This window comes from Aethalodelphis obliquidens, unplaced genomic scaffold, assembly GCF_003676395.1.
Source record: "Aethalodelphis obliquidens isolate GAN/ISIS:26980383/991018 unplaced genomic scaffold, ASM367639v1 scaffold20, whole genome shotgun sequence".
NCBI classification, from domain to species: Eukaryota; Metazoa; Chordata; class Mammalia; order Artiodactyla; family Delphinidae; genus Aethalodelphis; species Aethalodelphis obliquidens.
In genome coordinates, this window is record NW_020837964.1 from 26,516,394 (window position 1) to 26,531,878 (window position 15,485).

A 15,485-nucleotide genomic window follows, 5' to 3' on the forward strand; every position below is an offset into this window, starting at 1 on the left:
GTCTCGGATAATTACAAATGGGTTCACATACATCCCCCACTGTTCAGTGATAAAATCAAGTGGAATGCAGGATAGTTCTTAAATATTTCTGCAACCTAATAGCATACCTGACCTTCCATCTACTAAATGCCAAGAGAAGGATAAATCATTTGCCTCTTGTCACCTTTATGTCAGACCAGAAAAATTAGGTTGATTGTGTTAACATGATAAAATATGATGTACCATGCTGATTTCTAGAGCTTTAGAAAAACTTGTGGAAAGTATATATGTCTAGCATACTTCCATATACAGGGGTATGGAGATTCAAAGAAACCATGCAAAATTCTGTAGGGCAAATCAAACCCCAATGCATGGTCCCTTTGGCTACCAGTATGTAATTTTATATTTCCTTTCATGTGGGGCATAACGATGCAAGGTAAAAAAGCATGGCTAGACAGTGGTAAATGAATTATCTTCGTGATTTACAAGCTCTATAATCTGTGTGCTCTATAGGTCCTTGGTATAGTAGTGGGAGTTCTCCTGCAGGATCATGATGTTCGGCAAAGTGAATTTCAGCAGCTTCCCTACCATCGAATTTTTATCATGCTGCTCTTGGAACTCAATGCACCTGAGCATGTATTGGAAACCATTAATTTCCAGACACTTACAGCTTTCTGGTGAGTATTGTTGAATATAATACTGTTAAGGATTTCCTGTTAAGGATTGCTGTTGTAGTGTAGTAAAATTTGAGAAGTAGAACTTCGTGGATTTGAGGCATGTTGATTCATAATGCAGCTTACATGTTGTCCACTTAATTATATTCATGTGTTTTGTTTTGTTTTAACCATATCTAAGCTTGTGCTTCTGACTAAGGTTTTCTTCTTTCAGCAACACATTCCACATCTTGAGGCCTACCAAAGCTCCTGGCTTTGTGTATGCTTGGCTTGAACTGATCTCCCATCGGATATTTATTGCAAGAATGCTGGCACATACGCCACAGCAGAAGGTGTGGCTGCAGTTTATCTCCTACAGATGACGACTGTAACTACCTGGGACTTATTAGCACTCTTAGTCATTCAGTAGTCATTGTACTTCTTTCAGGCTTAGTTGGGAGTTCTTATGTTTAATGTGGAGTCAAGTCGTGGAGAAAGGCTCTAACAAGTACTTGACTGCCTCTGCCTGAAAGCCATTCCTCAATGATTAGGGTACTGCTTCTCCAAGTTGTTGTGAGTCTCCTTATGTCAATCTCTTAAGGGATTTTCAAAAAAAGTTGAAACCTTAGAGCACCTCTGTAGACAGCTATGTAAAACTCCGAGTAATGGAACTCAGAAACCTGCCAGTTTTACAGGTTCTCTAAATACTAAAGGCTCTCACATTCAGGGTTGAGGACCACTCGTCTCTACTGTATCTGAAAAATTCAGATCAAATTTGAGTAAAGAGTTTTTAGTCTTAACTGTGATGAGAAGTTTCTCTCCCATCTTGCAATTAAATGGCAAATGAGTACTCCAGGAAGTACCCTTGATTGACCCTTCAGATCAGGAGACTGTAACTATACTGTGTGTTTAGTAAAAAAGAAAGTGAAATAATCCTTGAACGGATTTCATTTTGTTTGACAAATAAGTGCATTCCAGGAGGAGGGAAAATATATTGAATAAAAACTACTTCAAAATGAACATAATTGTTATAATTGGGATCTGGTGAGGAGGCCAAGTTTGGGTGAAAATAGAGGATTCATGTTGTAAATTGGATGAGGTTATTTGCCAGGAGTTGAGGAATTGGGAGTGGGAAAATAAATGATTGAGATCCAGGACTTAAAAGAAATTAAGAAAACAGACCCAAGTTTCTCAGTTGGCTACGTGTTTTGTGTTCTGTCTGAAAGTTCCTCCCCCTATTTAAAATGTTGCTACAGGCGCAAGGACCTATATATCCTGGAGTTTCTGGAGCCAGTTTGTTTCAAATATCATTTCCCATTATCTCCATAATTTTGCTTATTCCTTTCTCGGGCCAGTCAGTCTTTAAGAGAGGTGCTAATGTCCATATTCTCTAGCTATATGAAAAGATAATAAAGTCACAGTGTAGCTGCTTGGGCAACGGTTTTGGTGGCAGGACGACAGCTGACTGAGGATAATTATGACTCATACATTTCTTTCTTTCAGGGATGGCCTATGTATGCACAGCTACTGATTGATTTATTCAAATATTTAGCGCCTTTCCTTAGAAATGTGGAACTCACCAAACCTATGCAAATCCTCTACAAGGTAATTAATTTGGAGTTCTAAAATTAAAATAATTAAAACTTAACACTTAAAGCAGTTAAAAACAAACACTTCAGCTGGGAATATGAGGTCTAACGTTTGTTTTTATCATTAAGCTATATATATATATATATATATATATATATATATGTTTATTTTTGGCTGTGTTGGATCTCCATTGCTGCATGGGCTTTCCCTAGTTGTGTCAAGCAGGGGCTACTCTTCGTTGCGGTGCACGGGCTTCAGTAGTTGTGGCTTGTGGGCTGTAGAGCGCAGGCTCCATGGTTATGGCGCATGGGCTTAGTTGATCTGCGGCATGTGGGATCTTCCCAGACCAGGGTTCAAACCCGGGTCCCCTGCATTGGCAGGCGGATTCTTAACCACTGCACCACCAGGGATGTCTCTATCATTAAGCTTTTAAAGTATAACATATATTCAGAAAAGTACAAAAATCAAACATATTGCATAACCAGTACTTGATCATAAGGCATTCATACGTTCATATATGTGTATACCAGTTAACTCTTCCAGAAGCACATTAGAATTACTATTTCTTCCCATCCTTACCATACTTGAAATTGTTTTCCGTTTTAGTCATTTTGTCAGTTGTGCAGTAGGATCTCATTGTGGATTTAATTTGCATTTCCTTCAGTTCTTAATGAGATTTTTGTGGCCATTTGGGTATCCTCCTTTTGTGATGTTCTTCCAGCCTTGTGCTCATATTCCTATTGGATTATCTGGGTTTTTCTTATTTAACAGGGATTCTTTATGTATTCTGGATGTAAGCCCTTTGTTGATGTATATTCAAACATCTACTCTTGTGGCTTGCCTTTTCACTCCTTTAAAAGTAATGTGTCTTTTGAGGGATAGAAGCTTTAAATTTAATGTAGTCAAAATTACCAGTTTTCTTCTTTTATTATATGTTGCTTTTTGTGTCTTGGGTAAGAAATCTTTGCCCATCTCAAATTGCATTCTGTTTTGCACGTGCCTGCCTCCTGCCCAAGAAGCCATTAATTCTGGCTTTTACATTTACACTTAAAAAGAAAACTTTTTTTTTTACTTCAAATTCATAATAGTAAAAATGCTACTCCCATTTTCTTACTTAATGTAGAAACAGCCAATGTTTTTCTTGTTTTTAAAATATAGGGCACTTTAAGAGTGCTGCTGGTTCTTTTGCATGATTTCCCTGAGTTCCTTTGTGATTACCATTATGGATTCTGTGACGTGATCCCACCTAATTGTATCCAGCTAAGAAATCTGATCCTGAGTGCCTTTCCAAGAAACATGAGGCTCCCAGACCCATTCACTCCTAATCTGAAGGTAAAGTTCTAAACAGTTCAAGGAAAAGCAAGTTACATCTTAGTATTTTAGTCCTTTCTCTAGTAAGTGGCGTATTTGCTGTCCCCAGCACACACACCTACAAGTTGTTGGGTAAGGGTGCTCTTTGGGGGAAGCTGTCATGTTATTAAGCCTGATAAAGTATGATACTGCTGCTGAATATTGATTCACAGTATTCGTCTAGTTGCTGTTTTCAGTTTTGATATTAAATTTAGCTATAATTACAGAACCTCAACCTAGGTATTGGGCCAGTCATTTGCTGGGTGGCCCCAGTGGCACCGAACTGCAGAATAGACACTTGTAATGTCATATTTCACAGGTGTTTTGGATTTGTGTACTTGTGTTTTGTTTAAATTATCAGGAGAGAAGGGACTGCTTTAAAAATCATACCACCCTGACATGGCTATTGTAATTTTTATGTATGTTTTTTTAATCTTTTCACATGCATTTTTTTTTAAAGTAGCAAGTACAATGTCTTGTTCAGCTTGGGGCATCTTTTCAAAGACTAGGGCTCTTGGTGAGCAAGGAATCTCATTCTGTACTCTTGTTTTGAAATCGAATTCCAAGAAAAACAAAATTAGTGGTATCAACTAGACTTCTCTACAAAAGGTACCTATCATGCCTTATTTTAAGAATGAGAAAATAGTATAGAATGAGAGATTACTATCATTTTGTATATGGGTACCTTTAATTAGAAGAATCTATTTCTTCTAATTAAAGATGAGTAATAACACTTTGCCGTACAGCAGAAATTAACACAACATTGTGCTGTACTTCAATAAAAATTTCTTAAAATATTGATTACTCTTCAAGATGTAAAGTGTATAACTTTAGAAAAACAATCCAACTACTTTCTAGCATAGATACAGTTTGCTGTTAAGGCCTACAGATGCTTCTGATTATGATTCTTGTATTTGTTTGTGGCAGGTGGATATGTTGAGTGAAATTAACATTGCACCCCGGATTCTCACCAATTTTACTGGGGTGATGCCACCCCAGTTCAAAAAGGATTTGGATTCCTATCTTAAAACTCGATCACCTGTCACTTTTCTGTCTGATCTGCGGAGCAACCTACAGGTTAGTGGTTTGACTTAAACTCTTGGTTGTGGCTTTCACTTTGTACACACAGTCCTATGCATGGTCTCTTGTAAGTTAGTCTTTTCAACCAGCTTTAAAGGTTTTAAAGCACATTGTCATTTTTAATGGTTGGATGAGATTAACTGGATTATACATTTTACCAGTGACAAGCTATATAGCCTTGGAAGAGGCAGCCAGGGAATGGACTGGTTTTCTGTAAGAAAAGATTGCTGATAACCATCCCCTGCTCCAAGACTCTTCTAAGTAAATGGATTCTGGTTCAATTTGCTATATACAAATTGATTGAGGCTGTATTATCTTTCCATACCAAGAAACCACGTTTTTCCCCTCTCCAAATCTTTTTTATAAGTGAGATAGTGCAAATTTTGACTTTATAAACTTTATTTTTGTGCTGGTAACTGTCAAAGCTTTGGTTTCCCAAGGGAAATCCCATTTCTGTTGACACAACTACCCTTGTGCAAGTGTGTATTTGTTAAATAACCTCACAAATTCAAGCAGATTTCTAAAATTTAAGTCACAGAGGATATTGGGAACAGTTCAGCTTTTCTATGAAAGGCATAAAAAGGGTTCTTAGAAATATTGGTGCCTAAATCCGATGCCTAAGTCCTCTGTGACAGTAAGTCAGGAGCTTTCTGTTTTGTTCATTTAGGTATCCAATGAGCCTGGTAATCGCTACAACCTCCAGCTCATTAATGCACTGGTGCTCTATGTAGGGACTCAGGCAATTGCACACATCCACAACAAGGGCAGCACACCTTCAATGAGCACGATCACCCACTCTGCTCACATGGACATCTTCCAGAACCTGGCTGTGGACTTGGACACTGAAGGTGAGTGAAGCCAGCTAGTTCTCAGAGTCAAGATTTGTGCACTTTTTGTCACAGTCTGGTCCCAAAAATACTTTAAGCCACAATAGAGAATGTTCTGTCAATATGGTTATGGGTCTGGCTGGTTATTTTATCTTGAATTCGATAGTATTTGCTCAATGCAGAAGACACAGCAAAGCATAAAGGAAAAAAATCATCCAGAATCCTTACCACATCAGTTAATATTTCAGTATGTATGATTGTAGCATTTTTCTTTTTTAGTGTGAAAATAAACATGTTCTTTTTACTAGCCTCTCTTTAAAAATAGGCTGTTACTTTTTTTGTTAGCCTGCCTTTTATCCCAACATTTACTGATGCCTCTTTGCCAGGCAATATGTTAAATATTAAATGTGTAAAGATTAATGAATAGAACTTCCCCTACCTGCTCTGCAAAAAAGGTCACAGTATAATCCTGTTGTAGGTTTGCATCTTGCTTGGTTGAATTACCAATTTTGGTGTTCTGTATAGTAGATGGTGACCAACGATATAGTGCTGCTCAGCCTAACACGCATACACTTTAGGAGGATGCCTACTTTTTTTAACTTCACTATGGATTTTTGAGAGGCTAATTTTGAGTATATACTACTTGCCTATTTGTAGGAGGGGGTTTGAGGCAGCTTAAAATCAAGATTTAACACAAATGAATTCCATTACGTCCAGAGCCCAACAAAAAAAGTGGATAGCCTTTAAGTGTTAAAGCTCACTGTGATGGCCTTACAAACCTCAGTAATATCAAGCAGAGGGAGACAACCAAATCCAATTAATACTTATTCCAATAAAGTTTAAACTAGCATTTCTCCAAGTATAGTCTGGGAACCCTTAGTGGATTATCCCCAAGACCCTTATAGAAGGGTCGTGAGGGACTTCCTTGGTGGTCCAGTGGGTAAGACTCCACGCTTCCAATGCAGGGGGCCCTGGTTTGATCCTGGGTTGGGGAACTAGATCCCGCATGCATGCCGCAACTAAGGCCCAGTGCAGCCAAAATAAATATATAATAAATATTTTTTAAAAAAGAAAAAGGGCTGTGTGGTTAAAACTATTTTAATAATAAAAAGACATTTGCTTTTTTTCACACTCATGTTGTCACAGTGTACAGTGACTGTTTCCAGAGACCACATGAAATAACCATACTGGAACAGATTGAACATAAGGGCAGAAATGAGAATCCAGCAGAATGTGAAACAGTGACATTCTTCTCTAAGTTTCTTGGGGGGAAATACTTAAATTTTTTATTAACAGGTTATATTAATATGCAGTAGGTCTCTTATTTTTAAATAGACTAATTTTTTTAACTACAATTTTTTTAATGTGAAAAATAGTGAAATAAAACCCACAGAAATGAACTCTAGGGCCCTGAGCACCGCTGGTTGAAACCAAAGGATAATGTGAGAACCTATATCAGAAATGCAAATCCATCCAGTCAGAATGTGATTTGTCTTCTCACATTGGCCTTTCAGAGCAAATTCTCGCTAAGCTGGGTTTTCTTAATATCTAGGTCGGTATCTCTTCTTGAATGCAATTGCAAATCAGCTGCGGTACCCAAATAGCCACACTCACTACTTCAGCTGCACCATGCTCTACCTTTTTGCAGAGGCCAACACTGAAGCTATCCAAGAACAGATCACAAGGTAAGAGAGAGGTCTGTTTTTCAGAGGGTTCTAAATGGAGCCTCTTCCCCTTTATTACGAATTCTGAGTGTTTTTTTCCCTATGCATTCCATGTTCACTGAGCATCTTAAATGTGTTAAATAGTTGTGAACGAAATGGGCATGGTTCTGCCCTCCTGATAATTAGTCTGATGGATGCAAAAAAAATCACAAGTAGAGAATTATTAATCACTGCTGAAACAAAAAGTTTTCGACAAAAGGCACAGCATTTTGATAGGAGTTTTTCTCAGGTGGTGGGGTTAGCATATTTAACCAGTCCTGAAACACCCAGGCCTTTTAAAGGCCATGTTAAAGAACTTAGACTTGTCATTACCTCTGGGTTGGAAGGTTTTAAGCAGGAGAAATAACAGGATCATACGTGTGTTCTACTAACAATAGTTAGGAATCTGTTGCAGATTGCTTGGACTATGTACAGCATTGGAGATCAGGAAATGGGTACATCCTAGTGAGAGAGATATACACAAACTTAAAAAACTGGACCAGACTTGTTAAACTTGCCCCTTCACCTAATAGTAGTTTCTGAGCATTAGTATTCCTTAGGTTTATATACTAAAAATTAACTAGCGTTTTATTATTAGACGTTTAGACGGTAAAAGTCCTATTTTGTGGACTATATAAAGCTTTAGTGAACTTCCTCGAACTTAAATCTTTGTTCTTGTGCTTTATTACATCCTTAGGGTAAATTTAGAAGTAAAATTGGTTAGATCAGGGGATGTGAAGAATTATCCCACCCAATTTACATATGTACTACTAGTAGTAAAATTCTTATTTCCTATTTACTTTCATTGAGTATGTATTCTTTAAGCGATTATCTTCTCTGTCATGTAATCTATTATCTATCCTTTACCTTAACTTAGTCTTGTAGGCTCAGTAATGGGAAGAGGAGGGATTCTAACCCACGTTTGTTATGTAATTCTAGAATCCATTTAACCATTCTATAGAAAAGACTTAATCCACCTGCCTTTTGTAAAGCTAACCATTTTTGCATGTAGTGTAATAATCAGGGAAAAAGTGTTAGGAAAAAAGACAAATGGAGAAGTGGTCGTGAATTTGTATGTTTCTGTGCATTGACTAACTTTTTCTTCCCTTCTCCAGGGTTCTTTTGGAACGGTTGATTGTAAATAGGCCACATCCTTGGGGTCTTCTTATTACCTTCATTGAGCTGATTAAAAATCCAGCGTTTAAGTTCTGGAACCACGAGTTTGTACACTGTGCCCCAGAAATTGAAAAGTGAGTTAAAGTAATTTTTAAATTGTTACATTCTTAAGACAGAAGAATGAGAATCATTTGATGGCTCCAGCTTGGGTGGGTGATTAAGAAGGTCATAGTAACCAAAATTAATAAGACACAAGGTTTTAGTCAGGCCTGAAGTTTTCTCACAAACTTGTTAACTGTCTCCATTCTTCAGGTTATTCCAGTCTGTCGCACAGTGCTGCATGGGACAAAAGCAGGCTCAGCAAGTAATGGAAGGGACAGGTGCCAGTTAGATGGAACCACATCTCTGTTGTAAATTTGTCAGCCTGGAGGTCCCACTGTACCAAGTTCATAAACTGGCTGAAGATCCTTTCAGCTTTTCCTGACTTTTCCGGCCCTTTGGTCTCGGGTATCTGCCCCAATTACTGTTTGGGTCAGCTTCCTGTCTACTTGGACACGTTCCAAATTTAAATGCATTTTTTGGACTCCTGGCCAACATTTAGAAGATGCTGTGAATATCATTTTGAACTTGTGTAAATATATGAAAGAGAAAACCTTTGTCTGGAACTTCTTGGGTTTGTGCAAAATGTGTCCAAGGCAAGTAGATAAACTGGTGGTACCTACTTCCCAGCTTATAAATTGAAGAGGCTGCTGATGCCGTGCACTTGTTGGGGCGGGGGTTGGGCATAGCTCCATGTCATCTGACATTCCTGGTGTCCCAAAGAATAGCAGGAAAGCCAGTTTAAATACTATGTGACTTATTTTTTTAAAATACGGATGGGGACCTTGAAAATCACAAAGTTGTTAAAAAATGTGGATGTGTAGAATTTGGTATGCCAGGAAACATGGGAAGAGTTCACAATCGAGATCCCGTGGATTTTTATTTTGCCTCTTCCCCAAATCTAAAGCTAACACATCCCCTTGGGCCCTGTGAGACACTTCTTTTTATAAAGGGAAGCCAAACCAGGCCTAAAGTTCCCCCATCTCTCTCCTGGTAACTTGTAAACTGTGCGGAAAGGAACCAAATATTATGAATTGCCCTTCCCCATTATCCCAATGAATGGCCATACAGACTAAGCTGAACAACAAAGTCAAAAGGACCAATACAGCCCCTTTTGTAAGGATTTTGAATGTTTTGTAAATGTATTGGTCCATGTGTTGTATTTTGTAGCCTTCCTAGTTCCTGGGCTCTAGCTTCCCTACTTCTTGTATGTGTATGCATACTGTAGTCGAACATTAAAGTCATGACACACACACGAGTCCACTGTGCCTTTCTCAGTAGCGGCCAGTGCTGGTGGTGAGGAGGAAAGTGGACCACGCAGCCTTCCCATTGGGGCCACTGGGGAACACCAACTTTTGCTGAATGGTAGGTTTTCCCACTACCAATCTGGCATCTTTAAACAAGGAAGTGATTTTTGTGTAGTGTTGTTTGCCTTTTCCTTTCCAACAGTGAAAAATTATTGGAGCAGGTTTCTATGATTAAACAGTTTCAAAATGCCCATTTAAAAACGTCCTTTACCCTCATGGTGTTTCAATATTAACATCTTTATTGGAGTATAATTGCTTTACAATGTTAGATATAATTTCTAAAAGAAAAGGAGTAGGTATGTATTTAAAACTTACCTAATATATACCTTACCTTTCATGACTGTCAAGTTTTATGGCCAGAGAGGACAAAAAGGTTCAAGATTAAATAGAAATCTTACATGGGGACTTGAATGTCATTGGTGTCTCTTAAGGGTGAGTTGTGCCATCTAGGCTGCTTAAGGAATTTAAACAATTGCTCAGAGTCCCAGTGACACAGCTTATTAAATCTTCCAACAGGAAACAGTTGTTAACTAAGGGAAAGTGACTTGTTCAAAATAGACCTGGATTTGAACCAGGTCTACTTTCAAAGTCCATGTTATTAAATGCCAGACTACAACAAAATGTTATCACTATCACATTTCTGCTAACTTTGGATCAAGCTGAGAACCAAACAGCTACAAAATTTATTAGTGTTCATAACAATAAGCAGCAGTTCCCACATCTACTGTTCCCAAATCCTTCAGCATGTCGCTCTTACCTTGGAATTCATCCTAGACAACAGTTTTGCTACTTTTCCTTTTGGTATTTAGTATGAAATGCAAAACAAAAGGTCCAAATTATCCTTCAAGCATCAATGTGTACCAGCTTAGCAGAAAGTTCTTCTCCTTGACATTCCTTCAGGAAAAAGGGAACCTGCTAGTTAGTCAGTTCCAACAATTGGTGTAAGATCATCTTCTGACCATAACGAACCTGTAAGGCTTGCTGTTCCCTCCAGCTGAGTGTGGCGTAGACCTCCTTACTACTGAGTAAATCTTGCTCAGTTTTTAAGTCTGTGGCATAAGTTTGCAGGGTCAATAAAACACTGTCCCGAAGAAGCTGTCTCCATGATGCTTTGAGTTTGGGGATATTTGTGATTGTCAGGCTGTCCTCTTCCCTTTTATCATCTCCCCATCCATCCTGGTCTTTAAATTCTCTGAACTCCTCAGCAGGCATGCACAGTACCTAGAAGCAACCATGGGGCCCTTTACTTGGGTATTTCCGAAATTGATTTAGAGAAGCCAACCTGCCGTGACAGCATTTAAGTGTCCTCTCCATCCATGCCACCTTTCCTTGCACCTAGATCTAAAATACTTATTTTGAGCATTTACCTTGAGTGTCATGGCCAGTTCCTCTTCTGTCAGCACTTCTTCCCGCCCAATCACAAAGGCTCCCTCTTCCCCTACCATCTCCAGCTTGCATAAGAAATCCCAGCGTTCATACAGTAGGAGCCTTTCAGCTTCAACTTTTGTTGCTGTAGACAGAAAGTACTGGTGTGAAAGTCAGTATACCCAAGAGCTCATTTCTCCTTAGTCTACAAAAAGGGAACAACTACTATTGGCAGAGCACCTGGGGCAGGGATGGAGACATACACCAGTGTCCAAGGTTTAATCACTCACCCTGTAACGCTGCTTCACGAACCGTCACCATCTGAATGTCAGCCGTGTCATCCGTGTTGTCAGGATACGGTTCAGTAAAGCCATACATGTGAATCAACTGCCAGTTAGCCATTTGCCCATAAGTGTTGAAAATCTCATGGCCTTTAGGAATGGGCTGAGTGGCCACCATCCGAAGACAATTCTGGGGTGGAAGGGAGAAGCTGGGGCCAGGCCCTTCCCAGGCCAGCCTCATGAAGATTACTTCCCTCCTAGGAGGGTACAGTTCCCTCCAGCAGGTATAGTTCAGTGATGGTGGGACTGACACTATACCTACCAACATTCTACCTTTAGTTCTTGTTAAGATCCTGTACTGTAGAATAAAAGTGGTGAGACTTAAAGGTCAAAGGTCATCCCCATGGTTTAGTAGGTAATCTTTGCTCAGTCATCTCACAAACACTTAAAAAGTTGCTAGCTGGCTTCCCTGGTGGCACAGTGGTTGAGAGTCTGCCTGCCAATGCAGGGGACACGGGTTCCGTGCCCTGGTCCGGGAGGATCCCGTGTGCCGCGGAGCGGCTGGGCTCGTGAGCCATGGCCGCTGAGCCTGCGCGTCCGGAGCCTGTGCTCCGCGGCGGGAGAGGCCACAGCAGTGAGAGGCCACAGCAGTGAGAGGCCCGCGTACCGCAAAAAAGAAAAAAAAGTTGCTAGCTTTGGAGACTTCTCTGGTGGTCCAGTGGTTAAGAATCCGCCTTCCAATGCAGGGGACGCAGGTTCAATCCCTGGTGAGGGAACTAAGATCCCACATGCCACGGGGCAACAAAGCCCGCACACCACAACTAGAGAGAAGCCTGTGCATAGCAACAAAGAGCGTGCGTGACACAACTAAGACCCGACACAGCCCCCCCAAAAAGTTGCTAGCTTTACAAAAATGAAGAATTAGGCACTTCCCTTGCAGTCCAGTGGTTAAGACTGCTGGGGCCCAGGTTCAATCCCTGGGCGGGGGGAACTAGGCTCTGTGCAGTGTGGCAAAAAATCAGAAAGAAAACCCAAAAAACCAAGATCAAAGTAGGAACAGCAAATGGACACAAGCTTTTAAAAGTAATAGCCAGGGACTTCCCTGGTGGCACAGTGGTTAAGAATCTGCCTGCCAATGCAGGGGACACGGGTTTGATCCCTGGTCCAGGAAGATCCTACATGCCACGGAGCAACTAAGCCCGTGCACCACAACTACTGAGCCCATGTGCCTAGAGCCCGTCTTCCGCAATGAGACGCCCACACACCACAACGAACAGTAGCCTCCCGCATGCTGCAACTAGAGAAAGCCTGCATGCAGCAACAGACCCAACACAGCCAAAAATAAATTTATTTTAAACAGCCATTTCCTAATTTTTAATCCCATAAACTTAGATCTTTTTTTGCAACTTTCCACTTAGCAAATAGAATTGATACAAACACACCCTTGGTATCATCTTAAACCGGTCTTATGAACATCCCCTCTTGTGAAAAGTATTGACACTATGGCTGTTCCAGATTGCTGTCCACAGGGCCCGGAAACAATCTTGGCTCACTAGCACTGCACAGAACAACCAACCTATAGAACCAAATCAGTGAGGGTGCAAGGTTTATCAGAGGATTAACCCCAGCCTTCTTGTAAGGTTTTGAGATGTTTTCAGTTCAGGCGATTTCAGTGGAATACGCAAAGTACACAGAGGAGGAGATAATTCCACCTACACATTTTTAGTATGAGGAGAATGGAGTGTTTAGCTCAACTGCCAGGCCAGCATAAATAACACACCGGTTTGAATCACATGCCCAATCATCCAAGCACATAAGAACAAGAACTGGGACAGATCCACTCACTGGAGAGTATTCTAGATTGGCATTGTGATTGGCTAAGTGGTTTAGTACGTCTGCAGCAGGCACCATCAAAGGGGAGTTTGGCTCCTTTTCATCATCCTCTTCCTCCAGTGGTTCCTGAAAGCTGCCACAGAGAGAACTTTGCTAAAGCCCAGTGCAGGGTGAGAGACGAGTGGGGTTCACTGTTCTTTCCCTTCTAGTCCCTCAATAGAGTTCTAAAAAAAAGGGTCCTTTTTAAGGCTCCGCTCACTGACCTGTAGGCCATCACAAGAGCCACGAGCTGGCGGTAGAGTTCCAGAGAGCGAACCCTGGGGCTGAAAAGATCGGGGTGGGCTTCCATGAAGGGCAGCACGATGGAATAATACTCGCTGCGGATGTTGGCCAAATCCTTCTCCACAGCCTCGGGTACGCCGGTGCCCTGCAGCAATCGCCGGCGCTCCTCCTCTGGCCTGCAGTGACACCCCCACCCAGGTTCTTCACACCACCTACCGGGACTAGCGCTTGGAACCCGTGTCCCAAGGGCAGGGCGGTTCGAGCCAGGCTACCTACGGTGCTGCCTCTCCTACGGCTCTCACCAGAACATGGGGTGCTCCAAGCGGCCCAGCTCGGGCCACAGCGCAAAGTAGGGGCTCCAGGGCGAGGCCGGGGCCTGCAGCTCGTGCAGCAGCGCCAGCAGCAGCGGCACCCATCCCGACTGGCTCTGCAGCGCGCCTCGCTCTGAGGGAGACGAAGAGGTTAGGGCCCCGGCCGGCCCCGCAGGCCCGCCTCGGCGTCCCACCCCCGCCGGCGTAACCACCTCGCTCCAGCAGGCCGCTGATTGAGCAGGTGTGCTGCGACAGAAGTGCGGCCCGCGGCACCGCGAACAGCAGCTCCCCGGGCTGCACGCTCTCCCGGGCCACCATGCCGTAGCCGGCCACCGTGCCCTGCCGGCTCACCGCCACCTGAGCGGGGAGAGCGGCCGGTCAGAGCTACACCGCGCCCGCTTCCCCGCCGCGCCCGCCTCCACCCCGCCCCCCACTCACCTTGGGACTCAGCTCCAGTCCTACCCGCCGGCACCAGCTCAGGAAGCTGGCCACCGGGGCCGGGTCCTCGCTGCCCGCAAGCCCTGCCACCTGAGATAAGCAAGCGCAGTGGCGTTGCCCCGCCCGGAAGAGCTCGCTGGGGGCGGAGAAGACGGCGGCGCGCGCGGAGGAAGGGCCGGGGTTGGGGGAGGGGATGTGGAGTGCGGCAAATGACCCGCGGCAGGCCGCGCAGCCGCGTGCAGGACGGCGCTGCGGACGGGGAAGCGGCGAGGCGCGGCGGAGAGGGGTGCTCCTGCGTCTGCCGCCACAACTCACCCGCCGGCGCTTCGCCTGGGTCGCCATGGTCCAAGGGCACGCAGCCCCGCGACTCCGCAGCCCAGCGCAGGCGCTTCCGGCGTCTGGGGGCAGGACTCTCAGGGGCGGGGCCTATGTTCCCGCCCCGGAACCACGTGATGTTCGTTTCGACTTCCACGCGGAAGAAGAGTGAGGGTTTGCACCTGGTCGTACAACCCCTGCTGAAAACATCCTTGAGGCCGGGTGTCCCCACTTGGGTTAAGAAACCGCCGGGTGCAGGAAGATGTGTCCCCTTGCCGCCTTGAGCCTGGTCTGAGCCAGGCACAACCCTTCCCAGTCTTGGTCTGTGACAGCTGAAACCCCTGGGGGTAGAAGTCCGGTTGAAGTGCAAAATCCCATTTCTGGATGAGAAGGGAAGGCCTCGCTGGAGGCCGGCTGGGTGCGCAATTAGAGCAGTTTGTGCAGGTGTTTCGGAGTTGTGTGGTCAGGGCTCCCAGAACTATTGATAGAATACACCCGCTCAGGTTTTCATCGTCTGGTAGCACATGGAGGGGCTTATTTTTATTTACTTGCTGCTTTAGTTGCTGACACACAGCAGGAACTCAGTATCTATTTATTGGATAAATGGCTGAGTAAATGAATCAGAAATGGTGGTTAAACATGGGGAAATAGCATGCCGTTAAACTTAAGAAAATGAGGCAACGAATATAAAAGTTACAGGTCTGGGTTTTGAAGTCAAATACTGTCAAGGCCACCTCCCAGCTTGGCCTCTTATTAAGGCAAATTCAGTTTCCTCAACTGTGAAACTAAGATAATTAGTATCTACCCTATGGAATTAATGTAAGGATTGGTAAGATGATGTGACAAGATATGGAAATACAGAGATAGATGGAAATGCCTGTCTTCACTCTGAACGGTCAAACCCACCTAAACCCAAGAAGCACCAGCCTCACCAGTTTAAACATTGTCTCTTCCAA

General features: G+C 43.0%; 2 protein-coding genes across 10 annotated transcripts in view; one reads left to right on the forward strand and one right to left on the reverse strand.

Annotated features, from left to right (window-relative positions):
* CNOT1 (CCR4-NOT transcription complex subunit 1) overlaps positions 1 to 9,650 on the forward strand; it is a 101,162-nt gene extending 91,512 nt beyond the window's left edge. For 4 of the 7 annotated variants that reach the window (XM_027119712.1, XM_027119715.1, XM_027119713.1 and 1 more), the window contains exons 41-49: positions 493 to 656; positions 868 to 985; positions 2,136 to 2,237; positions 3,381 to 3,554; positions 4,500 to 4,649; positions 5,320 to 5,500; positions 7,032 to 7,164; positions 8,298 to 8,432; positions 8,611 to 9,650. In XM_027119712.1, coding sequence (XP_026975513.1) covers positions 493 to 656; positions 868 to 985; positions 2,136 to 2,237; positions 3,381 to 3,554; positions 4,500 to 4,649; positions 5,320 to 5,500; positions 7,032 to 7,164; positions 8,298 to 8,432; positions 8,611 to 8,689 — 1,236 coding nt within the window. In that variant the 3' untranslated portion in view covers positions 8,690 to 9,650. Of the gene's footprint in view, positions 1 to 492; positions 657 to 867; positions 1,021 to 2,135; positions 2,239 to 3,380; positions 3,555 to 4,499; positions 4,650 to 5,319; positions 5,501 to 7,031; positions 7,165 to 8,297; positions 8,433 to 8,610 lie in introns of those variants that run through there. The other 3 variants (XM_027119716.1, XM_027119718.1, XM_027119719.1) reach the window with 2 other exon arrangements.
* Positions 9,651 to 9,922: 272 nt separating this feature from the next.
* SETD6 (SET domain containing 6, protein lysine methyltransferase) lies at positions 9,923 to 15,404 on the reverse strand. Of its 3 annotated transcripts, XM_027119730.1 has the most exons (9): positions 14,530 to 15,404; positions 14,215 to 14,304; positions 13,989 to 14,133; positions 13,768 to 13,909; positions 13,447 to 13,641; positions 13,196 to 13,316; positions 11,358 to 11,540; positions 11,072 to 11,212; positions 9,923 to 10,925 (listed from the first exon to the last, which is right to left on the reverse strand). In XM_027119730.1, exons 1-9 carry the CDS (start codon positions 14,554 to 14,556, stop codon positions 10,620 to 10,622), a joined length of 1,350 nt encoding a protein of 449 aa, XP_026975531.1. In that variant the 5' UTR covers positions 14,557 to 15,404; the 3' UTR covers positions 9,923 to 10,619. The 3 variants fall into 3 exon arrangements, with proteins under 3 accessions (XP_026975531.1, XP_026975532.1, XP_026975533.1); XM_027119731.1 differs by lacking the exon at positions 13,447 to 13,641; XM_027119732.1 differs by lacking the exons at positions 13,196 to 13,316; positions 13,447 to 13,641 and having other exon boundaries at positions 13,768 to 14,133.
* Positions 15,405 to 15,485: the final 81 nt, after the last annotated feature.